Genomic DNA, 26,548 nt, shown 5'->3' on the forward strand with positions numbered 1-26,548 from the left:
TACATAGGGCCATTATTTTCTGTGGGGGTAGACTGGCCTCCGATTTCAGAGGTGACATCTTCTCATAGAAACTAATAACAATACATTATTATTGTTGGTGTTCTTATTGTTGTTATTACTAATGTGCTTTCAAGTCTCAGCTAACTTACAGTGACCCTTCAAGTGGTTTTCAAGTCAAGGGATGAGCGGAGGTGTTTTGCAATTGCCTTCCTTTCCACAATATCCCTTAAACATTTAAAGGAAAGGAGACTGACTAAACAGCTGCTGGGTGAGACTCACTTTCTCTCCTGAAATAGTAAGGAGAGTCCCAAAAATCCAGGATAATGAAAAGCATACACTCTCCAAACATAAATCCAAAATTAATCTGAAACTGTCTGATGCACGCACCCAAAGCCAGGAGTCCTGGCAGCAATTTATTTCTGTGTTCTTCCCAGCCACCGTTGCATTGCTTGTGCTCTGTTACTAGATCTTTGACACAAGTTTCAAAGGATTGAGGCTGGTAATGTATAGCCTCATCACTGCGGCATTGCTCACAGACTTCTCGGATGACGCAATGCACCCGTGTTGTTAAAACAAATGTCGTATAGACTGGGTGAAATTAAATCCAATGCAAGAAAATTTAAAATCCTTATTCAGCAGACGAACTTGTGGCATAGAGACTTGGTGGGTCATAATATTTTAGGTCACCATTGTAAGACATCCCTGTGTCTGTACTATAAGCCATATATAGCTGCCATTGTAAAGATCAAATTGCACTTTTTAAACTGAGCACACTCTTCATAAAGTGCTAACGATAATATCTTCAAAATGATCAGGAAAAGACTTTATGAACCTTATTACCTTAATGAATCTTATCACCTTATTTTTTTGGAGCTTCCTGAGTTATGGATCATCTTGCTATAATAATATCTTTCTCAAATATATGGTAACATAAAATATATGGTAAGCTTTTAAAACTAGCACCAGTTTGTTTTTATCCTTTCAAGAATGTTAATTAAGAATATTCCAGATTTATCATAGATTGTTTGGAAGTCAGACAACAGCCTAATTCCTAAAGTGAGTGCTTTTTGTATCACTTTTCATAAGACTTCAGCCTCCTGCAAATTAAAAATTTTAACTGCATTGCAATGTGTTTATTAGGAAGGTATTTTTATGCAGCGTTAACATATGGGAAGAGATTTTGAACGGTCATAGAGTATAACTCTCCTGAATAAGGAGTGCCTAGATCTAAAGAACTCCCAAGCAGTTCTTACATCAACCTTGCAGTGCTAGAGATTGAGCAAGTGTAGTCAGCAACCTATTTATATTGATATGAGAGTTTCCCTAAAATTCCCTTTAATTTTTTTTTAAAAGATCATAATAATAAGATCGTTATTACACTTGTTCCATTGCTTTTTCCAAACAGTGTCTGAAGACATTGGAAATGCAAGCTTAGCCTCAAAACTACATTGTGTATCACAGAAGTTGTTCTAGGATATGTATTTTGCAAATAATTATTTTGGCTTTAAGTAAGAACTAGCTTAGTGAAGAAATTCAGCACAACTTACATCAGGGCAGGAAAAGGATGGAGAAAGCCGATAGTTATTAGAACATTGGGATTTTATTACTTAAAGTACCTTGATATTTAGACGTCTGCCATATATTTTATGCTTATGCAAAATCATGAGCTGCAGCTGGTGAATATTCTGAAACCCTTTTTCTTGTCAGAAACGTCCCCATAACCAATTGCCATCCTCATGAGACCTGGGTGTAGTCTGAATGGGGCTTTTTACCCACTGCCAGATCGACTAAATCCCTGCAGTCTTAACTGAATTTGATTTCCATTTTGATTTGGGGCACTTTAGATTTTCCCTCTGCAACATACATGATTGATTCATGGTGATGCTACCTTTCCCCCATGATATCCTGGAGTAGATATAAGCCTCGATATTTCAAAAACCACCATGAGTAAATGTGTAGATGTCTCCTTTTTGTGAATTAACTCACTGCTCCGTACCTCGGAGCAAAGCAGTCTTACCTCATTGGCCAGGGCGTCAGCTCAAAGATTTCGTGGTTTCCGGTTGCAAGGCTTGTCTTGAAGTGACTGCGCTCCAGAAGCCCTAGCTTCTCTCTCAGAAGAGATTTGCCTCTTGGATTTATTCCCCCTACTCTGCTGTCTCCCCCCCACACACACACATTCAAGAAAAGAAAGAAAGAGACTCCTGCTGTGCTTGGCTCCTCTCCCCGCTCTGAGCTTTCCCAATCAAGTGCAGAACGCTTTCTGTTTCAATTGGGGGGGGGGGGGGATCGAGGAAGACCCGAGTTCAAATAGATCTGAATTCAGCAGGATCCACAATGGAAAAAACAAAGTATGCAGAATGACATAGGTGCAATACAACATGATTCCAGGTTTTGGGGTTTAAGCTTGAACAGCATTAATCATGACCAAGCTTGCTGCTGACATAGCATTGAGTTAATAGTCCTGAAGGAAGGAAGGGGTAGAGGGAGAGTTTGTGGCTCACTGATAGTTGTTCCCCAGTGGTTATGTAGAATTGTATCTGCTTGCAGTGTTCAGGTCTAAATACATTTCCTCAACTTCTCTTTGTGCTTCATTTTTGTGGGACAACTTTTCTGATAGATAGAGCTTTGTTTTGTCCCACCTTCCCTTTTGTTCTTCACTTTCAGTGAACGGGTTCTCTTTCTTCAAGTAGTCCCTTAAGTTATATTTTCAGTTCTTCCCGATTTTTATCATTCCAACCTCTCTTAAACTTGGTTACGGTTTTACTTTAGAGTAATAGTACTGTCCATCAAAATCCATACTGTCTATCAATTATCCCTCTAAAGCAGGGATAGTCAATCTGTGATCCTCCAGATGTCCATGGACTACAATTCCCATTCGCTGGCAGGGGCTGATGGGAATTGTAGTCCATGGACATCTGGAGGACCACAGGTTGACTACCCCTGCTCTAAAGACTCTCCTGTGTTTTTATGAAGAATAACTACATCTCTCTTGCTCATGATTTAGACTTGGTGTGGATCTTTTTGTTCTGAACAAATTCCCCTGATAATAATTGTTATTAATTGGCCATCTTGAAGTAGGAACAGGTGTGCCTCATCCTTTCAAAGTTAGTGGATTTAAGCGTACCCAACTGTGTTTAAGACTGCCACCTTAAACTTAGCCATATTATCTGTGACTCCATTTTCAGAACTGACATGACTTCCTTTCAGCTTTGCTGTTCTGCTAAATTTGGTTGCTGGTCAGATGTGTAACACTGACTAGCAACAGCTGTAGATTAATGTTTTTACAGTTGATGGTACCAGACATAAGAGGTTAGTTCACACAGGAGCGGCTGAAATAAATGCTCTTTTCACAGTTGGCTGCCATTATTGTCACTCCAGTTGCAGCTGAGATTCTTTTGGCTTTTGATGCTGTAGCAGTACATAAGACTGTGTGATTCACTTTGCTTTCAAAATTATAATGTATAAACCAACTGGACAAACATAAAGTTTCTATTTTTGTGCTTGTCTTTTTCTACGTGTGGTTTTTGTCTGCGCTCAGTTACATTATATGGTTACTGGCTTGGTTTTCTGACTTACTAAGGCAATTAAAACCTCTTATTCCATCTGCTGAAGTTTTCACAGTTCCTCCAAGTTTGATGCTGTCTGCAGATTTGATAACAATACTGTTGACTCCTCTGTCCAAGTCACTAACGCGTTAAATGATAACGGACCATTGATTGGCATCTACGGAACAATGCCTTCTGGATGGAAATCAAGCTTATTCAGTCTAACCTTTTGGTGCAATGGATGAGAAGGAACTAACAGAGTAGATATGTAACTGGTTTGATAAGCATGTGTGCACTTTCCAAGGAAGGAGCTATGTGAGGCCAGACTACAAGCCTTGATGTTAATATGCAGTTTTCACCCCTTGCATTTGAAATACTATTCCAAGATGATTGCCAAAAGCTGCCATTAAAAAATGCATCATGATCTGAGAATAATGCGTTAGAGAGATGGCTGGTGTATATTTTAACTACTTTGGATTACCTTAATACATTTAATTAATTAACAGTGATTAGAAATGCCAACAACTTCTGTTAAATATTAAAATAATATTACACAGTGGTTAAATGACTTTTGAAAATGTTAGAAAGAAGTTTCCTTAAGTTGAACATTCATATGATGTGTTTTGTTGGATGATCTTACTATTTCTATGATTTTGCAGGTTTTAGCCGATGCTGTAGCACGCTTGGTGGTAGATAAGTTCAGTGAATTGACTGATAATTTTACATCACCCCATGCACGTAGAAAAGTTCTTGCTGGAGTTGTCATGACGACAGGTAACAAAAAACTCCCCCCACTTGGTTTGTTGTTTTATGTGTCGCTTATATGTCACTTCCTTTTCCTGAAGGGGTTCCTGTGTTTCTTCATGCATCAAATGTAAAGGGTTAATTCCGATTTCTAGATGTAATTAAATGTAGCAAACTGATCACTAGAAAAAAGTTGAATATGGAAATAATTGTTTTTGATTTTTAGTGAAAGAAGTCCCAACTACGTTTTAAATTTAAACATTTGTGAAAGCTATCAAGACAATCTTCAGTATATCCATACAACCTCATACACTTGAAAACATAAGGAGAGCCCTGCTGACTTGGTCCCTCTGGCTGGGGAATCTGTTTTATGCAGCATCCAACCAGCTGCCTGAGTGCGGAGTTTGGACAAAACTGGTCATAGAGGCCACAGCCTTTCCTTGAAGTTCTCCTAGTACAGGGTGTTTAGAGGTGTTTATGTCTCTGAATTGGCCAATTGCCTTCAGTCAGTAGGACTAGAAACCCTTGACAGACCTAAGAATCCTTCTAATCCCCTATTGAAGCCATCTGTGCCTGTGGTCATCACTAGTATTTACTTTGGTCTCTTCTTTACCTGTTGTCCATCAGTTTCATTGGGCGCCATGGAGTTCTTGTTTTATGGGAGAGTAAGAAGAAGTGCTATCCACTCTTTCCCATGTATAATTTAATAAGACTTTATTATGTCCTCTCCCGTCAGTCATCTTATACTAAACTGAAAGGTTCCAGACTCTTCAGCCATTTCTCATAGGAAAGGTGTTCCAACCCACTGTCAGAGGCAGACAAAACTCACAACAAGGCTTCTATAGAAAGAAAGCTTTAATTGAAAGTAGATCTGAATACTCAAACATCTGAAGTCAGGACTGTTCGATATCGGGAAAGCAGGCAGTTATCAATACAATTCTCCCGCCTAAACCAGCCCCGTTCCCAGGGGAGGGGCGACATCCTCCACCCAGGTGCCATCCTGGGCTTCCTGCCAAAGTGTTTCTGTTGCCGCGTCCTTGGTCAGCTCGGCGCCTCAAGTTGTAGATAAGATGTTTACAGGGATACTGGTAACAAAGTATCACAGCAGGGGGAACATGCAGTGTGAAAAGCTCAGGGGCATCAAAGGGAGGATAGAGGTTCAAAGGAAATGCTACAGAGCCATAAGCACAAATGGTTACATGGGTAAAAGCAATAGAAGTTACACACACACAAAGATGGATTCCCTCTGGCTAGCTTGATACAGACATGGCAGAGAGCAGGTGACTGATCCTGACATCAACTGAGCAGCTCTCTCAGAAGAAAACCAAAACAACATTGAGCACAGTCAGGAGATCCTTCCACTGTGTAGGCTTTCCCCATCAGAAAGTTGCTGTAATCATCCTGGTTGCCCTCCTCTGTACTTTCTTCCAGCTCCATAAGGTTCTTTTTGAGATGTGGCAACCAGAACCATACTTAATACTCCAAATGATGCTGCCTCTTACAAGGACATTTCACTATTGACTGTTATTTTCAGTTTCTTCCCTGCTAACCCCCAGTGTAGAGTTTGCCTTTTCAAATGCCATATCTGAATTGACTTTATAATCTCTGAAATACTGCATGGCTTTAAAGCTTCACATTTTGCTGTGTCAGATTCAACCCAATTTATGACCAAAGGCCATAATTTGTCAGCTCTATGTCCTTTAGGGTTTTTGTTTTTGCAAAATTGTGAGTCTGGACAAAATACATACCTAGTTAACTTTGAGCCAATCTGATTTCTTGTGAAAAGTGTTTTCCCTCCAAAATTTGGGGAGTGTCTTTCTAAAGATAGAAAGTGTAAAATAATAGTCTGTAATCCTTTGGGTAGTTTGGCTGTATATCAGTTTCCCACCATTTCCCAGAATCTGTTGACTCTCTCACATGTCCACCACATACAGAAAAAATCCCTTTGGAGATTGTACAGTGCCAGCATATTATTATATATTTTGGCTAACTTCCAAAGAGATAAATGCTCATTATATTTTCTTTACATAAGATACAAACCGAAATTGAGGCACTTATGCATCGGGAAGTTCCCACAGCTTACTCTTGATCACATTAACAAAGATCTTTTCTCCATTTAACCTGATTTTTCTTTAATTTACATTGGCGTTTCAACAATATTGCATAGAGAAGATGTGCCTATGTAGTATCTATCTATGGAACAGGATTTTTCCTCCTTACTATTTTTGCCCAAACTGACTCCTGAAACATTGCTCCTGGGAGATGGGGGGACCCACAGGAACAACTCAAGGAATCTGTGAAAACTCTTCCTATTAGCAGAAACTTTCCCCAGAACCCCGTTCCTATTTTATATGTCTACAGTAGGGTTGTGTGCCTTGGTATGGTTCAGCTGCCTCAGCAGTCACCGAAGCCCAAGGTGGTCAGCACCGCCACCACCCCTCCTCTCCGCTCCACGCCGCTGGCCTCCTACGTGCCACTTGGGGCTTCTGTGATCGCCAAGTCGCATTTTTCTTGTTCCAAATGAGAAAAATATTCTGTAGGAGGTTTCTTTCACTCTCCCTCCCCCCAGTTTTCCATTGGGAAACGTGAAAAAAGTAAACTTGCTAATATCACCAATACCAAGAAATCACACCGTATTAAAAATAAGTCATTGGCAAAAAAACCTCCAACATAAAACAGCCATTTAACAGCCTACAAATCTCCATAAACTAGTGCTTATGTTACAGAGAGACCTCTAGTTAAAATCCACACACTTAGCACATTCACTGCTAGGTGAGCATGAAGGGGGGGGGAATCATTCTAAATATTGAGGTGCTCTCAGCTTGCAGTTAATTCCAAGTGCTCCGAGTATTACACTAGGGTGGGGGAAGAGATCTCTCCCTTGAAGATGACTTTATGACCTTTGGAAATGTTCTCTATCTATGTTCAAGCCTATATTCCTCAGAGCTGGAATACTTCACAAAATCAGGACACTGCTCACTTCATGCTAGCCAAGTATTCCATGGGTTTGCCAAAGTATTACACCTGGTCAACAAAGCCATTACTTTCCTGAGGCCAAAGATCTCTTATCCCCAGAACATGTCACGATATTACCCCTACACTGAAACAAACAGCAGAACATATGGTGCTCCTTGTGATAAGCCTGGCTTTGAAACGCCAGGCCCTCTGCACACTACTGCAGCTCCTCCAAGTTGTTTCCCCTCCCTTTTTGCCCGGTTGCATTGTTGAAACCTACAGTCCTTAAATATTTATTCTCCTTACAGTCTCACAGGTACAGAACAGGGATGTGCGCCTCAGCGAACACCAAAGCCCGAGGCAGCCCATAGGAGGTCAGCGCCACAGCACAAAGAGGTGGGGCGGTGATGGTGGCAGCTGCATGCAGGCGCAAAGCTCTGCGCCTGTATGCAGCCGCTGGCTGGTGCACCATTGTCGCCCCTCCTCTCTGTGGCGCTGGCCTCCTACACACCACCTCAGGCTTCAGTGATCGCTGAGATGCACATCTCTAGTACAGAACAAAGTTTGAGTCCAGTGGCACCCTTGGGTTTGGTTTCTCCTCTTTCAGAGAAGACCCCCAACTTGTGTTCCTGATATGGAGACTCATCTGGAGGGCATCCTCTCAGTTCCTAAGTTGCTGGATCATAGTGCTTATTATCCTAGTGTTGTGAACCAGCATGTAAGCCTCTTCCTGGTACACACGACAAACAATAGCTGCATACACAGCTTTTAGCAAATGTTTGCCCTTATCTGCAGAGCAGCTGTTTAGTCCCAGCCCTCCACCATCCTGTAGTACAGCCTTTCTCAACTTTTTGACCATTGAAAAACACCTGAAATATTCTTCAAGAAATCCCAGAAGGGGCAGAATATGGTTGGGAAGCATAGCTGTGTATATGCCTACCCGGTGCCCGTCCCCTTCCCAACCCTACAGGCCAATAATTAGCCAAGGTTTTTTTTTTTTTAAAATATAACCATATATAGTCATATTTCATGATAAATGTTTAACAACTTTAAAAACTATATACAAAACTATATACATAAAAATAATTAACTTCCACCCGTTTGGAAAACCTTTCCAGGGGCAGCAGGAAACCCCAGGGTTTCATGAAACTCTGGTTGAGAAAGCCTGCTTGTAGTAGTATTATGCCCTGGATGTGAAAACCAGAGGGTCTTTGGTCAAGCTCAGTGCTCTTTTTCATGATGACATAATGTCCAGGTAGGTCAGTTTGTGAGTTCTTGGATTTGGTTTTCTGCCCTGTACAAAGGCTGTAGCAGCTTAGAGACCAACAAGATTTTCTGGGTATATAAACTTTTGAGAATCAAAACATCCTGCATCAGATACCTGATGAAGGGAGCTTTAACTTTCATACCCCAAAAATCTTGTTGGTTTCCATGGTGCCGTTGGACTCTAATGTAGCTCTTCTGCTGCAGACCAGTATGGTTGCCCTTTGAAACAATGCGCCTTCTGTCCTGCAACTTTGTATGCTTTATTTTGCTCCACCCCCTAAGGGAGGAACTGTGCAGGAGGGTTCAGCTCCACCCATTTGAGACCTGCCTCCTAGAAGATGCCTCTCTCCTCAAGACGGATGGAACCAGTGCCAGAAATCTTAGATTCCTCTTGGGGGTTCAGAAGGATGTTTCATACAGCTGCAGAGTAACCACTCAAAAAACTCCTGTTTCTGCACAGAGATAAATGAACATCCTTCCTTGGGAACATTTGTTACAGAAAATGCCCAAGCCAGAAGACTTTGTTACATATAGTCATGTGTGCTGATTAACTGGAGTCCTGCATATTCACAGCACAGTTATTAACTGAAAATTTATCTCCTGAAAATAGGCCACCAGAGCTGTTGTTATTTGGCAAGTATGGTGTTGATGACTCATTTGTTGACATCCAGCCCTTAACCTTCAGTTATGCCATCCTTTTTCCTTAGGTCAAAATTATCTTAATTGTATTCCACATACTTTAATCTAAACTCTCTCCATTGCTTACTTGGGGTTTTTCTCCCCACCAAGATCACTTTTTGTGTCAGAGTCTGACCAAGGAGAAAGTGACTGGGGAGACAGATCACAGAGAGATGAGGAATAGGCAATGGGTGAATTTACTTCCCCCATATCTGTGAGCCTTTTTGCTTTAAAAATCTCATGCCTTCCCAACACATAATTTTATATACAACTGAGCAGGACTGGTCTACCTGATCGCATATTTGAAATTAGTAAGCATCTAACTCTATTTGACAACTCTGGGAGATGAATTAGTCACAGCTATGGGCACCTACTTGACACCAAGAATATACAAGCATTTTCAAGGCTGACTTCAAGCAATGCTTTTTGAGCTCATGCCCATTGGCTCTTGTCTTGTACTTAGCATATATCGATGATATGTATATACCTACCCATTGGGGCATTATCCAATTTAATAGAGGCCATCATGCGCCAATGATGCGCTCCCTTTTCTTCTTCCCTTGGAAGAGAAATGGTGCAATTTACACCAATCGTTGACTACCCCCTATCTCATAAAATATCCCAGTAACTATTTTCCTTCAGATACCTATCTGATGAAGTGGGCTGTGACTCACAAAAGCTCATATTGAAATAAAAGTTAGTCTTTAAGGTGATACTGGAATTCTCTTTTACTTCTCTAGATAAGGCTTGTGGTATGTAGCGATACAAATCTCAAGACCCTCTGGGTTGGATAGCAGATGATTTCTGTTTATGGAATGTTTTTTGCTGATTCCTCCTTCCTGCTTTAGATTTTCAGCTGCCTTTCATTTCCCTCCTGGGGGCGGGGTGGTATTTTGGGGGTGGGCAAAGAAGACCCAGTGCTCTGATGGAACTTCTTTCCATTGCCACTCAATCGAAGCCACTTTCAGTTCATGTTTTGAGAAGGAAATGTTGTTGTAACATTTGGCCATTGCAAGTTCACTGCTTAAGTATAGCTTGAGGTTTGAAGAATAAATTTAAATTCTGCGTATTTTAATAATTACGCTTACATTTACATGGGTCTAGAAGTCAACCCAAACAGTGTGACAGGATCTTATTGTGATTTTTTTTCCATTGCAAGTATGCTCTTTAAAATATAGAATGAGAGCTGACAGAGGTTGAACAGTCTTTTGTAATTCAGCAGCATCCCCCAGGCCTCATGTTCAAAGCAAGTTAGTCTGGGCAACAGACTAATATGTCCCTGGAAATTTTTTTTCCACTCTTACATTTGTTTTTCAGGTACCGATGTGAAAGATGCTCAGGTTATAAGTGTTTCCACAGGAACAAAGTGTATCAATGGAGAATACATGAGTGATCGTGGTCTTGCGTTGAATGATTGCCATGCAGAAATTATAGCTCGCAGGTGCCTGCTTAAATTTCTCTATATGCAACTTGAACTGCTGTTAAGGTAAGCTGAAAGCCCAGCTCCCTAGTATCTCACTCTTCAGGGCACTAAGTTGAAGCAAAGGTCCCTTGGTTGCATTTTGCTTGGGCTCAGAGCCTAATAATACAATTCTGCGAGTTCCTGTTCTAGTGCAACAAATAATAGGATGAGATTCTGGTATTCCCTTGGGATGACAATTGAAACCAACATCAGCACAGGCAGGGGAACAGTAATTGCCTTTGACTCAACACCTCTGAACTTTCTAAAGTTTTTGGTAGCTGTCTCAGCACCCATGGATCAAGATATCAGTGATAATCATTATTATCACTGATATCATCCATATATCTAATTCTCAATGTGGCCAAATCTGTGGATGCTTAAATCCAGAGACTGTAGCCATGGACCGGCAAGATTCACCTTCTGTTTTCATGTGCAGCCCCACACTAGGACTACGCATGCACAGGCCTGAAACAGACATATTTTTTCTAACTTATAGAAAGCTCTGCAAGGAGCGCACCGCACCCTCAGGTCCAGTGCATGCACTAATTCCTCCATGCTCCAGGTGTCACATGTTGCCCCCTTCCCCTCAGTTCCTCTTTTGCTGCTGCAAAGAGCAGAGATGTTTTTCCTTGTTATTAGCTTGGAGATTGGACTGTGTTCTTCTTATGATTTTTGGAAGATTATGGCCTATGTCTTTCAGAGGTACTTTCATTAAGATGGTCTGTAGTCGCAAACGAGAGCTCTGTCTTTTGTGCTTTGGACAGATGCATAATGTATCTGCGTGTCAAGTTTGCCAGCACTTCATGTCCAAAGCCTTTTCACTTTAAGGCAGTGCTGTGGGGGAACACACTTTCAGCCTCCCTTCCATCTGTCAGTTCCATCTCCAGGACCTCCGGGCGTGGCATCCTTGAACCTGACCTTGAAGGAGGCATGCTGTAGAGCTGTTCAGTTCTGACAGGCACTATGTCAAGCACGGCTGTAGAACCTCCTTGACAAGCCTCTTCTGTAGCTCAAGAGATTAAGAAAGGAGTGATTGAATCCTTCCTCTTCAAAGTGAACTAATTCAGCATCTGATGCTCCACCTACCAAGGGACATAAGAAATTGAAACATAAGGAGTGCTTTAATGTTGAGCCATTTAAGTCAGTGTCTAAATCTGATGTTGGGGGGAGTGTTAGATCAAAGGTGAGGACCTCCCATATTCCATCACCTAAAGTAGCATCCATGCCTCTCAGATCCAGAGGTAGAAGAGATGCATCCCTCCATTCCGGTGGGTCAATTAGTGTCAGCTCAGTCGAGACCTTCTCTTGTCTGACAACTGGCAGGTCATTTGGAATACTGCCTCTCCCCCTCTCAAAGGGAGCGGGAGGATGTCAGCTTGCGTTTTTTGATGACCCAGAAGCGATATTTGTCTTTGATGACTTACAACGCTTCCATCCTGCATTCCAGTGTCGTTCGAATTTGGCTTATATGGTTTCTCAATACAATTCTGAGAGTGTTTTGAAACCTTCACCAGATGAAGTTGTGGGGGACCTAGTGAGAACTTGAGACTTTATAGTGAACAGATGCTCAGGATTGCTAGAGCTCTCAAAATTGATATCTTCACATGTGTGTAGTGGTTAGGAGTGCGGATGTCTAATCTGGTGAGCTGGGTTTGATTCCCCAGTTCTCCTCCTGGGTTACCTTGGGCACGCCACAGCATTGATAAAGCTTTTCTGACTGAGCAGTAATCTCAGGGCTCTCTCAGCCTCACCCAACTCACAGGGGAGGGGAGGTGAGGGGAGAGGAAAGGGAAGGCGATTGTAAGCCACTATGAGACTGCTTCTGGTAGAGAAAAGCAGCATATAAGAACCAACTCTTCTTCTTCTCATAGTAGACCTAAGGATCATATCCTCAGCTGCCTCTATGCGGATTTGATGGGCTCAGTAGCGTTCCCATTTTAGGAGGACTGTCTGATTTGACTATTCCAGTTTGGAAATGACTGGCTTCTATACAAACAACACCAAGAAAGATTGAAAACCTCTATTGTATTAAAACAGATTCCCGTGAATTCTTCTTGACTCGTCTACCTCTGTCATACCTTATTACTATGGACATTCTTACCCATCAGTGTCTGGGACTGCATTCCTCACCAGCTGACAGGGAAGGCAGAAGAGGCTTGATATATTGGGAGAAGATTGTATGCATTGGCAGCCCTGGATTATAGGGTGGATCACTGTGATTATGGCTGGCTACCAGCTATTCCTATGGGAAAGCCTGTACCCATATTGGGAGAAACTTCCCAGAGGATAGGCTAGCCTTATCCAGAATGTGGCCATCAAAGTTTATAAACAGGAAATCAGTGCAGGCAAGCATACTGTGGGGGTAATGGCTAGATCCATAGCATCCAGCATTGTGTTCTGGCACCACTCTTGGTTATACAGCAATGCACTGCATTTGAACAACCTTTGCAAGGTAGAAGACTTACCTTTTGAAGGCATGACTGTTCTCTGAGACTACGTTCCTCACCACCATGAAGAAGCATAGACAGACAGCCAAGTCATGGAATGTTTTTTTCATTGACCTATCCTAGATCTAAGGGATTTGAATAAATTGATTAAAGTTTCTAAATTTAAGATGGTCTGTCTTCCGTCTATAATAGAATGGCTTGAGCAGGGTATGTAGTTTGTATTCCTTGATCTCAAGGATGTTTATTTTCATATCTCTACTCATGTATCACACTGAAAGTTCCTTTGGTTTAGACAAGGTTAATGAGTTTGTGGTGCAGAGTGGTAAGGCAGCAGACATGCAGTCTGAAAGCTCTGCCCGTGAGGCTGGGTGTTCAATCCCAGCAGCTGGCTCAAGATTGACTCAGCCTTCCATCCTTCCGAGGTCGGTAAAATGAGTACCCAGCTTGTTGGGAGGTAAATGGTAATGACTGGGGAAGGCACTGGCAAACCACCCCATATTGAGTCTGACATAAAAACGCTAGAGGACGTCACCCCAAGGGTCAGACATGACCCGGTGCTTGCACAGGGGATACCTTTACCTTTAATGAGTTTGCCAGTACTCTTCACTCCCCTTTGAGAGACCAAAGAGTCTTTACGAAGTATTTGGTAGTGGCCTTTCTACTTACACAGGAGTGTATGATTTTTCCTTACCTAAATGACAGGTTATTAGTAGCTCGTGATAACCAAGTCCTGTGCAGAGATATTGAGATTACTCTCAGGACTTGTCATAATTAAGGTTACTAGTCAATCAGCAGAAATCTAAACTGAATGCAATAGGTTTGGAACATTCAATGCCTATTAGGATGGCATTTACTACAGCTGTGGTTGCATTGGCTATGTTACATGTGAGGGGGTTTCTAAGTAGGTGCAAGGCTGACTTTCATTCTCCTGGGGTATGCTTTATGATCCCCAAGCAGGCAGTGAGGACCTTATCTTGATTGATGGAGGAGGATCACCTACTTGCAGGGATGTCGTTTGGTCCAATGATGTTGCAGTAACAACCAGTGCTTCCCAGTTGGGTTGGGGGGCATACTGCCAGAACACATCATTGCATGGCTGATGGCCCATTGCTTGGGCCCAGTATCATATTAATGTTTTAGAACTGTATACGGTGAAGTTTGCCCTTATCTCATTTTCAGATAAACTGCAGGGAAAGAAGGTCCTGGTACAATTGGACAATTCGGCTACTGTTCGTTATCTGAACAAGCAAGGGGGCGCCTGTTCCAGATGTCTGTACAAGGGTGCCCTAGAGGTATGGGAGTATGCAGTAGTCAAGGGAATCTCCCTAAGGGCAATGCACATAACAGGATAATGAATACTCAAGCAGACAGCCTAAGCAGTATTTTCAGAACAAACTATGAATGGTCCATTCAGGATACTTACCTATACCCGATCTTCATGGAATGTGGGTTCACAGTGGTGGATCTCTTTTGCGATAATGGAGTCAGCTAAAGCCTTTGTGTTCTGCTATCTAGCGGGGAACAATCCCCTTTTGATAGGAGATACCTTTCAAATGTTTTGGAAAGGAGCTCTGTTCTGTGCTTTTCCTCCATTGATTATTATACAGGGTCATTGAGAAACAATTATACCTTGATAGCACCATATTGATAGCACCTGACAGATATGGTTCCCAGAGTTGTATCAGCTGGCCAAATGGGAGCACAAGTCTCTCCTGAGGGTACCACATTTGTTAGTATTTAGAGAAGGTGTTTTTTAGGATCATCTACCAAGGCATCTAACTGCTTGGAGAATTCAACCCCTCCTTACTTTTCCAGGAGAAGGTCCCCCTTCAGTCTCGCAATCAATCTACCTGTTACTCCTTAGCAGTGTCCTTAGCATCAATCACTGCTTTTCACAAGGAAGTGCATGGTTGCACTGTATTTTCACATAAGCTGCCCCAGTACTTCCTGAAGGGATTATAAAACCTATACTCACTAAGTATGGTTCCTCAGTGGTTCCTGTTATTGGTATTGGCAATACTCATGAAGGAGCCCTTTGAGCCTTTGGGAAGGTGCTGGTGGGTACTGCCTCTGCTTGCCGAGTTAGCAAGCTAGTAGCTTTAAGGATAGATCCTCCCTTCCTAAATGTTTTTAAGGAAAAGGTAGATCTCTACCTGTTTGAAGTTTCTCCCTAAGGTGGTGTCTAAGTTTCATTTAGCTGAGGAGACTGTGTTGCCTGTGTTCTTCCCATCACCAACTTCACGGGGGAATTAGCCCTACACACTCTGGATGTTAAAAGGGCTTTATTGTATTATCTTGAAAGAACCAAACCGTTTTGTGAAGACCAGTCTTAGTTTGTTATTGGGGACCTAAGAAAGGTAAAACAGCCACACAGGGAGATAATGTCCCTTGGAACTGAAAGCTCATTCTACAAGAGCCCTAGGGTCATCTGCAGCTTTCCATCATTGACTGTTATTAATGGATATATACAGGGCAGCTACATGGACTTTGGAGGAGACATTTGTCTGACACTACATTGTGGACTGTTAATCTAGAAAAGATGCAGATGTAAAGGCAGTGTTTCAATGAGAGATCCTACCCACCTTCATAGCAGGTAGCTTGATAATGTCCCAATGCGGTGCTGCATATGAAGACGGAAGATGAAAACAGGGTTGCACTTATATGTAACTGTTGTTCATCAATGTCTTCAGTGCATTCACACATTCCCTCCCACCTGCCCTGCTGCACACACAAAAAAGAGAGATTGGTGAGGTTCATGGTAGCATAAGGAACTGAAGGCAATGGGATGTGCTGCCCAAGGACACGTGATTCCTGAAGCAGGAAGAAGTGGGCACATGCACTGGGTCTGAGCTTTCTATAAAAGCTAGGGAAAAATTGTCTGTGGCAGGCCTGTGCATGCGTAGTTCCAATGTGTGTCTGCACTAAAGACACAGTTACATGTGAATGCAACTCTTTATCTTTTTACCAACTTGAGAAAAGCCCCAGGTTTGGAGAAAAATCAGAAATCTAAAGAAAAAGAGAACACCTTGGATGGTTACAAACCTAGAAAATTGATAGAAGCAGCACTTGTAAGAAACTAATGCCCTCAATAGATGTTGCCAGACAACCACAGCAGAATTGCCATTCTTCCAGCCTTGTTTTTTGCCAGTTAAAGGTGGGAGGAGGGGAAGGGTCCTTTCTATGATTGGTTTGGCCTTTGAAGGGAGGACTCATTGGGGGCAGGCCCACCCCAGCAGCAGCCATTATATGAGATGCTGCCATATGAATTGCATGACTCACCCAGGCCCTGCTGCTTACCAGTGTTCAACAACAGTTGTTTCACAAATGCCAGTGTTGTATAGTGTTTAGCATTTCAGACTAGGATCTGGGAGACCCAGATTCATATCCCCACTTAGCCGGGGAAGCTCGCAGGATGACCTTGAGACCAGTTACACATTCTCAGTCTGATTTACTTCACGTGGGTGTTGAGAAAATGGAGGAGAGAAGGATTATGCAAGCCACTTTGAGTTCCCATTGAGGAGAAAGGCAGGATGTAAGAGAAGTAAATAATATTGCTAAAGATGAGAGGGCAGGTAGGTTGGTAGGTTGGTAGGTAAACAGGAAAGAGAGAAAAAAGAGAGAGGTGAAATTGCCAGTGTGAAGAGCATATAGAGAACAGCAGGGTTCTTCCTGCAAGTCCTTGTGGGTTCTCCATTACACAACTGGGCTCAGCCTGGTGTACAGCACTGTGCAGTGTTCTCAGGAAAAGGGAAAGTGGGATGGGTGATGGAGAGCAGGAAGCAGGAAAAGTGGAGAGGCTACTGGGAAGGGAAACAAAATTCTGTAGGAGGGGGAAATGAGGTCTTCCCCTTCCCACATCCTTGCAGTTCTCCTGCTTATATATTCATAATTGCCAGATATTGGGCCATAGTGGAAGTATGTTTTATTTTATATTGTAATATACATTAAAAATCAGACAAGGTGGCCCAGAACCCCCAAGTGTACAAGTGTCAGATTTGCAAACTTAGTTTCCCCTCTGCTTCCTTGAGTTCTACTGCTGAATCCCCAAAATTGTTCTTTAAGCTTTAGGGAGACATAAAAAGAAATTTTAAAGTTCAGATGGAACTTACTGAAGAAGCAATCAATGTCTTATTTTAAGAGTGTTAATTGATTGCATGTTATTATGCTGTAACTTCTAATATGTACCTATGCTGAACTTTGGGTCTTCTGAATGACATATTATCCATTTTCTTCAGTACTAAGGAGGATCAACAGAAATCTATTTTTATCCAGTCAGAAAGAGGTGGGTTTAAACTGAAAGAAAATGTGCAGTTTCATCTCTACATCAGCACCTCTCCTTGTGGTGATGCTCGAATTTTCTCACCCCATGAGGCAGCACAAGAAGGTATGATCATTTTTTTCAGGATTAAAATTGCAAATTTATTGATTGATTTAGAAAATTCCCTAAATAACCATAATGTGAGGAAATGTACCATATTTATTGTAAGGTATCTTGTAGAATTACAGTCTTTCCTTTTGGGGGGATGGCGATGAAGCCCACAATGTGCAGATGGAAGAGCTGATAGCATTGAGCATTTCATACATTCCAAAGTTCTTATACTGAAGGTACTTTGTATAGGAAGTAATGTGTTGCATCCATGTGATGTGCCAGTTCTACATGTGTACAGACACAGCAATTTGGACATGCAGAACTGCAACACTACACAGCCTCTGGTTGTAAAAGATTCATTCCCGTGTGTCAATTTTGGCATATCTGAACTGGTCCTTGGAGAACAAGTCTTGGATGTAAATTTATGTAAACCATATCCTTGCTGAACTTTAATGTACATCACTACTTGTCCTCTTTGCCCTTTTTGTCCTACAAGGTGATATGCAATTCTGCACATCCTTTATCTCAACTAAGGCATGAAAAATGGTATCAGACTCTGTTGTGTGGAGCGTAGACCTACATAAAAATGTGTAGCTTTTCTCCCCCATTTTGTGATCAGTAACTGTGGCCTCTTTTGTCACTTAGATCAGGGAGACAGACATCCAAACCGGAAAGCAAGAGGGCAGCTACGGACAAAAATTGAATCCGGGGAAGGAACAATTCCTGTCCGATCTACAACTACAATCCAGACGTGGGATGGAGTATTGCAAGGAGAGAGATTGCTTACAATGTCATGTAGTGATAAGATAGCTAGGTGAGATGTTTCTCTTTAGGCTTCTGTCTAGACAGTTTTGTCATACGCCTGATCATGGATTGTTGATTAGCCCAGGGTGGCCAAACTGTGGCTCTCCAGATGCGCATGAGCCCCTGCCAGCAGTTTGGCCACCCTTGGATTGGTCAGTGTTGTTAACTGAAGTGTATGCACATTTCGTGGATAATGCTGCACAAGAACATAAGCAGATCAGGCTGGCAAGAGGGTCCACTGATCTGGCATCCTGTATTCACACAGTGGCCAGCCAGTTAGCATACAGGGTCAAAAACAGGATGTAAGAGGTCAGTGTTGCATCTGATGTTGTTTCCTCGTGCCATTCACGTAAACACCTCAAATGATAGACCTACCCTTCATGAGTATATCTAATCTTCCTTTGAGTAATCCTTGCTATTGGACATCACTGTGTCTACTAGTAGTGAATTCTGTCATTTAGCTATTCTTTAAATGAAGGAAGACTTCCTTTTGTCTGTTCTAAATCTGTTACCCATCAACTTCATTGGGGGCCCTCAAGTTCTAGTTGTACAGGAGCAGGATAAATTATTTTTATAGCCCACCCTGGTTATTATTATATTATTGTAGACTTCATGTACACCACAGTGGGACCCTGAAATAGCTTACAGCAGTCTCCTCCATTTTATCATCACAAAAACTTTGTGAGGAAGGCTAGGCCCAAGGTGAGCAGTCAAAGGTCTTGGAGGAGGGACATGCAAGGCAGAGAGGCAGGTTCTGATGGTGGCAGAGGAGAACTGACAATCCTTTTACAGCCAGGCACTAGAGGCAAATGTGAATGGGATTATTTAGAGTCGGCATTAATCTTAGCTGCAGAGTGACACTCAGTTGATCAGGAGGTCTCCACAGTGCCTTTTGACATGGGAGGAGAAAAATGGTTAGGGCATGTTAGTCTCATTCTGATAACCCCGCCCCCTCCCGACAAGAAATATCCCAACAAGTGAGATAGGAACAGCCAGATAATTCCCACACTGGAGACTCAGGCAGTGAATGTTTCAGTATGTCTTCCTAGAGGAAGCCAAAGATTATTTGTTACTTTATTCCCTCTCCTGATCCTTTGACCAGACTGTTTGGAATGAATGTGCAGTCCCATTCTCCAGCAACAACGCAAATGTTTCCAATCTTAGAGCAGTCCATTGCTGATTATGGAAGGTCTCTGAGTCCCTCTAGTGTATGTCTGAACTCATTTCAGACTGGGGTCAGCAAGTTTTTAGAATTAAAGAGCCAAATGACATCTGCATTCAGAGCAAGAGATCAATGGCCAGCCAGCATGGGGGAGCCCGTTCATATAACCAAAGTGATAACATTTAACTCTACTGATAATTGACATTATTACAGTTTATATTTTGTGGTTATTGGTGTAGCCATAGATCGTAACATCCCAGCATATACACCAAACATATAACAGTGTACCGCAGCAGAAGGGTTAAAAAAATTTTACGTAACAGAACAGGATAGAACTGACAAAATTTAAAACTAACATGGTAAAAAATTAATTCAACAACAATAATAATAGTAATAATAATAAAATACATAAGATAACATAGAGTTAAAATTTAGGTGGAATTTGTGCATCTGCTAATTTCTGCACAAATTCTACCTAAATTTCTATTTATCTTCTATTTACTGATAAAAAGATGAAAATAGCCACTTTGTGGGTAACAAAAAAGGGTACCATCAGCCAATAAAAAAAATCATACATTCCTCATCTGAGCTGGAAAAAATGTACAAAACATTGATTCGGTGTCATGAACCCGGGTTCCTGACCTGAGTTTCACCTGAGTTCTCCTGGAGACTCCCGGGCGGTTGTCATAAAACCATAAATCGCCTGTTGGTTCCTGTCCTCCCTTTACATACTAAAGCGTCTAACCGCCAGAACACCTTATCTCATCCTGCTCTCAATGACCTTGCTAGAATCTGTGAAGTCTCAACACTAGTAACATTTTAGATCAAAGCAGGGACCAGATGGCCCTGCTGAGAACCAGTGTACTTTGCCGCCTTTGCACCCCTCTTCCCCCCTCCCTCATTTGGTCTTCTGTATAAGTACCCCTTTGGGGGCTATTAATCCTTTGTCTCTGCCAAGAAGTTTGTTCACCGAACTTTGCCCATAGAAGCCTTTGTATTAGTTCTTTGAATTAAAGCTTCCTTTTGGATTTCACAAGCCCTGTGGTCTTGAGGACTGGCTTTGCGAGGACTTGACTCGGGTGTCTTCTGCCTGGTTCCTGACATTCAGTGGTTTGTTTCAAGTGGATCCATAGACAATAGTGTGTGGCTCAGCCGCTGAAATTGCCATTCGAGCCCGAAGTGACCAGCGCCGCGGTGCAGGGGGAGGGGGAGGGTCAGCGACCGAGTGCCAGTCGGCGCTCGCACTTGATTAAGACCCCAGGGGCAGAAGCATTTCACGGATGTTTTTTTGAAATCTGCCTGCAAATATTCAGATGGCACAGTTTGAAAACGTATGCTAGTAAATGCCTTTCTTAGTGGAACATTAGAAAGGTCAGCTAAATAGTGATAGAAGAATTTGTGTTTCTTAATCCGAGGATACCACAAAGAACATTTAGATTTTGGAGCCATATCAATATCTCAACAGGCATATTTTTCAAAAAGCCAATTACAAATTTTATCCGAGTCACAAAACTTTATAGCCTCTGAAGAGGGAATAGGAGGCAAGAAACTGCGGAATAGGAGGCAAGAAATTATATATTTTGTATTTCCTCTAGTTTTTAAAATCGTTTCCAGTGGACTCTTTTTGTAATAGTGGGTAGTCCAATTTCTAACCTTAAATGTGCAACACGAGTTCCCAGAGGGAGACCCCAAATTTTCCTTAAGCCGTTTTGAATTATTGCAAACTGGTTAGGCATTTTATCATTCCATCTCCGTATTTCAGTCTCATACAAAATCTGCATAATAACTTTACCCTGGGATGGGGCTGGGACTGTTAGCTGGCCTCCCTTTGAAAAGAAGCATTTTAAAATAGCTCCCAGCGTATGGCAGACAGTTGATAAAATTACCTTAAGATGTGCCTACCCAGGCAGAAACCCGTGGAATACTGTGCCTGGGTATTTAAAGAAGGGGCATTGGGACATTCCATATGCCAAGGAGTTGCTCTGTTACTGAAGTACTAATAATAATGTTCTGTTTTTTATTGCATTCTATATTTGTTGTAAGCCACTGTGTGCTAGGTGGTCTAGGAGCAGCGGTAGAGAAATTTAACCAATCAATCATTAATTCAATCAATCAATTATGTCAGTAACAATGCTCATGAAAATAGAACAATGCCCCTTCCCCGTGGTCAGGATTGCTCACAGAAGACATTAGAAATAGGACACCCAGACTCCATTGCTTCCTTAGCTAATCCTCTTCAGGTTCTTTTTCTTCTTCTCAGCCTCACAGCTATGCCACCCTGTCCTCTTTTGTCCCCTTCAGCTCTCAGGGCCTGTGCCAGCAACTCCTGATTGTAACCAGGTTATGTCTGGGCTTTTATGTCTAGCCTGGCTAGACCCTTTAGTCAACCACTGATTGGTGCATCAGGCTGCCTGCCCATTGGCTTTTAGCTAAAGACAAATGTGAGTGGACAACTAACTGACCAATTGTATGTGACATGTTCGCATTCATCTGTCTCATATAAATGAAAGGTGAACTCACAGGACATTGTTGCTTTGGTTAGAGAAGCACTTCCTTGGCAAAAAACCTTAAAAGTTTGTCAACCTGGGCACGAAAACCATCTAACATTGTCCTTATCGTTGTACTAATTCTTAATCCCCTTTTTGGGGGTTGGTGGAAAGGGCTGTCAAGTCACAGCTGACTTATGGTGATCCTGGTGGGTTTTCAAGCAGGAGGTTAGAGGTTGGCTTGTCATTGCCTGCCTGTGTGGCAACCTGGACTTCCTTGGCGGTCTCCCATCCAAGTTCTAACCAGGGCCGACCCTGCTTACCTTCTTAGGCCTCATAGAGATCAGGCTAGCCTGAGCCATCCAGAACAAGAGATGCACAGAGACAGTTTGCCATTGCTTGCCTCTTATGTAGCGACTCTGGACTTCCATGGTAGTCTTCCAGGGCCCAATGGTGCTTAACTTCCACGATCTGGGCCATCCAGGTACTGAACCATTATCTATGAACAAATGTCCCATGGGATTTTAGTTGTTGCTCTACAGCAGGGATATGCTGGCAGAATGCTGGCAGGGGCTCCTGGGAATTGTAGTCCATGGACATCTGGAGGGCCGCAGTTTGACTATCCCTGCTCTACAGTCTCTGTGGGCAGATCTTATTCTTTTGCTTGTGCGCTGCTAAAAAGTAGAATACTATAGGAACATGCGTTTGCTTTTTTATATCGCTGTTGACACAGCATAGCTAATTCAGGACTACTTTTCCTAATGATTCTAATAATAATAAATACACAGTGAGCGTTATGCAAAGTCTCCATCATTTGTTTCATCAAAACCAAGACAAACCACGAGATGCTGAAATGATTTGTGAGTAGACAAGGGGTCAGATTTGGGATAATGCAACTTTTGTGGTTACTTAAAAAAAAAATTCTTGAGGGGAAACGATTGGGGGTGAGAAAAAAAGCCAGCAAGAGGGCAATCGTAAACAAGCCGGTTCTTCAGCGCTGACTTTGATAATTATTTTTGCCTGTCTTCTTTGTAGGCAGAAATTATGTGCTACACAAAGTGGTGTTGCCGTTTTATTCCCTTTAGGTGGAATGTGCTGGGCATTCAAGGAGCATTGCTTAGCCTCGTTGTGGAGCCTATTTACTTCTCCAGCATCATCTTAGGAAGTTTATACCATGGCGATCATCTGTCCAGGGCGGTCTACCAGCGAATAGCAGAGATAGAGGAGTTACCACCACTCTACATTCTTAACAGACCCTTACTCAGTGGTAAGTTTGCGTGGAGCAAAAACTGAATCTCTTCTAGTGCTGGGATATTTGCAGACATTCCCATTCACAGAACGTGTTTGCTTCAGGTAAGATTATGGTAGAATTAAAAGGAATTTAGAAGTAAGCATGATAAGTCCTTATTTAAGGCTTATTTATTTACTCGGAGCTTTTTATATGCCACATCTTCAAGGGGGGAGGGGAGAACGCTCAAGGGGGCCAAATCAGAATCCAGCACAAAGAAAGAGAAGCCCTAGCATGCTCGTGGCAGTTAGGTTCTGTAGTTTTGGGGGAAGGTTTGGTAATATCCTTTAAGCTGGACTTGTTTTTGTTAACTAAACCTTTGATATGCGGATTATACTCCTTGTGGAAGCTCAAGTGGTGATAAAATTTTGGTACAATGGGGCAATGTAAAAATATTGAGCTATGTTTTTTTTTTTTCTTGAACATGTCTCCCTCGACCCACTGGAATCCTCATGCAGGCAGGCCCTCAGGGGTTGCAGATAGTGGGTGGGTAGACATCAGAAGGGCTGACAAGCTTTAAGCGGTTAATTGGGTTCCACTCCATTACAAATGGCTGCACAGCAACCGTACACAGCTCAGTTGAAAGGCACTTTTACGTTCTTTAGTGTTTTTAGAAGAAGAATTGGTATTCAAATTCAGAGTCATGGAAGATGTAATAGGTTAAACTGCCACTAAGCCAGCAATCTCCAAGTAATAAAATTTCAAGATTGAATTTATAAAGTGCCATCTGTTTAACCATGAATTTCTAAATTACTATCCTGGGCCTCATAACCACTTTTAGGGTTTCCGGAACATTTTATAGAAAGTTCATCCTACCTCAACAAAAATGCAGGAATGTGAGGGGAAAAGTGTGCATCACGTTTCTTTTTTTCCAAGGACTGAATTTTGGAAGGAAGTGATGTTAAATTTAATTGAGTGGTTGATTTACTTATTAGATGCTCACAGTACAAGGGAGAACTGTCTACTGAATGGTGAAAAGTAGGGATTAAAATAGTCCCTGGATCACCCCTATAGAACGTCTGGGGTTGCAAACAGCTTTAGTTCGTCTCTTTGATGGACCAAACAAAGTCCAGAAAATGGTTGTCCTGCCAACCTTCATTATCTGAATGACTGACAGCCAGCAACTCACTTTTGCCCTAAAGGTAAAGGTAAAAGTATCCCCTATGCAAGCACCGGGTCATGTCTGACCCTTGGAGTAACGCCCTCTAGTGTTTTCATGGCAGACTCAATACGGGGTGGTTTGCCAGTGCCTTCCCCAGTCATTACCGTTTTACCCCCCAGCAAGCTGGGTACTCATTTTACCGACCTCGGAAAGATGGAAGGCTGAGTCAACCTTGAGCCGGCTGCTGGGATTGAACTCCCAGTCGCATGGGCAGAACTTTCTGACTGCATGTCCGCTGCCTTATCACTCTGAACCACAAAAGGCTCTACTTTTGCCCTAAGGAATGCTATTTGGTAGATGAACACCTCACTTTCCTCACAGCAGCTCCCCACAGTCACATTATAGATATCAACAATAAAGTATAACTGTTTAAAAGGGGGGGACCCTGAGAAAACATTTGCTGATCCAACACCCTCCAAGCCAGGCTCCCCTACCCTTTGGGGGCTTATTTCCTTCTAGGGAACTTTCTGCAGAAATGAGTGAGCCCTGCCCAAAGGGGTGTGTATTGACAAAGTGAATTTTGGTGATGACGTCCCGTGCAGTTGGCCAAGTGACTTCTTTCTGCAGCATGGGAATTGCTCCCCGACATGAAAGAAATCAACAGCCGCAGGAACTAAAGTAGCCGTTCAGTCAGAAGTCTGCTGCAACTCTGTACTGGGCACCCACTCTCAGGCGTCTTAGCTATTCTGACGTAAACCAAATGTGTGGGTCAGGCGAGATCTTCTCCCTTCCACCCCTACAATAGTGCATTAGGTCTCACTGTTGCTTTTCTTACTGTTGCAGATATTTGGGCAGCCCACGCCACTTAACAGGGTGGCAGCTGAGTTTCTGTATCAGTAAAATGGATGGAGAGAACTTCCCAGCTGCCTTTGGTTGTATTTTCTTCTTGTCATCAGACTCTTCTTTCTTAATTGTTTTTTGTATGCGACTTTGGCTTCAGTTAGCATGGCGGCCAATTTAGCCTGCATGACTTTGTTACTAGGGGCACGGGGAGGGGGGGGGAGAATATACCCAACCCTCTAAAATCAGTCTTTTTGAACAGAAAATGGTTCTGATTGATTGGAGTCAAAAGCACCAGGGAGAAACTGGCCCTTCCAGCCAAAGAAATGTCTGGGAAGGGAGCCACAATGCAGGTTGGGCCAGGTCACGTTGCAAAGGAAGGTTCCGTGGTGTTCAGGACAAGTGGTTTTCGGTCATTTGGGGTAGGCAATTTTTGAGGGCTGATAAACACCTTCTTGCTCAGGTGGTGCTTGCCAAGACTCCTAAAGATGACTTGGGCCAAATTCTGAAATGGATCTGGGTGTCACCTAAAAGAATTTTCCACTTGTTTTCAGTAGGCGGTCCTTTTTTGGAGCTGCAGTTGGAACTGCTTAGGGAGAAGGAAGTCAGTGATAAAACTAAGCAGTTGACGGAATGAATTGGATAAATTAAACTGGATGGAATTCAGTTTAAGGGACTGAGACAAAAGATTGTACTAAGGAACCTTCTCAGATGTACATTTTGAAAACTTTATGAAATGCATTTTTTAATAGCTCCCAGAAAGGTTGAAGGCAGAAGATTTCCTCCTGAGATGCACGTTCTCACGGCTGTGTGCATTGCTTTGATTTGCAGAGCCTGGCTTATGAAGCATGTGATCCTCCTGTTTTAAGGCGGAGGAAGCATGTGTTATGAATTGACTTTTTCCTTCTTCATAAAGAAATAACAGGATCTCAGGACAATGGCCATCAGAATTGTCACATAACCTGTCTTCTTGTTATGACACTGGTTAACTAGTTATTTCGGGAGATGATGTGTCACATGATAGTTTACCCAGCAAATTCTGTAGGGCTTGGTGCCATTTGTTCATCGAGGTCTTTGTATCACAAGTCTTGTGGCAGGGATTTTAAGGGATTTATTGCACATGAACCAGCTACATGAGATGGATGAATACAAGGAAACATATTTTCATGCATGCTAAAAATTGTTGTTAACAAGGCTCAAATGAGAGCGTCTTGAAAGCAGGGTCTGCCACACGCAGATCATTCAGTCGACATAACCTGGAAGATTCAGCACTTGCAGGTGTTAAGTGGTCGGTCATCCAGCCTCATTTCTTATAAGAGGTCTGCCAAGGCTTGCGGGCAGTAAAAACAGAGAGAATGTAGGATGTTGGTAACAATTAGGATATAGTGAGGGGAATTCAG

General features: G+C 42.4%; 1 protein-coding gene across 3 annotated transcripts in view; it reads left to right on the forward strand.

Annotated features, from left to right (window-relative positions):
• The window catches only part of ADARB1 (adenosine deaminase RNA specific B1), a 78,539-nt gene that overhangs the window by 38,421 nt on the left and 13,570 nt on the right, over positions 1 to 26,548 (forward strand). For all 3 annotated transcript variants that reach the window (XM_077316804.1, XM_077316813.1, XM_077316821.1), the window contains 5 exons: positions 4,205 to 4,319; positions 10,506 to 10,674; positions 17,333 to 17,481; positions 18,112 to 18,280; positions 23,004 to 23,185. In XM_077316804.1, the coding sequence (XP_077172919.1) occupies positions 4,205 to 4,319; positions 10,506 to 10,674; positions 17,333 to 17,481; positions 18,112 to 18,280; positions 23,004 to 23,185 (784 nt within the window). The remainder of the gene's footprint in view (positions 1 to 4,204; positions 4,320 to 10,505; positions 10,675 to 17,332; positions 17,482 to 18,111; positions 18,281 to 23,003; positions 23,186 to 26,548) is intronic.

This window comes from Paroedura picta, chromosome 1 (assembly GCF_049243985.1).
Source record: "Paroedura picta isolate Pp20150507F chromosome 1, Ppicta_v3.0, whole genome shotgun sequence".
NCBI lineage: Eukaryota > Metazoa > Chordata > Lepidosauria > Squamata > Gekkonidae > Paroedura > Paroedura picta.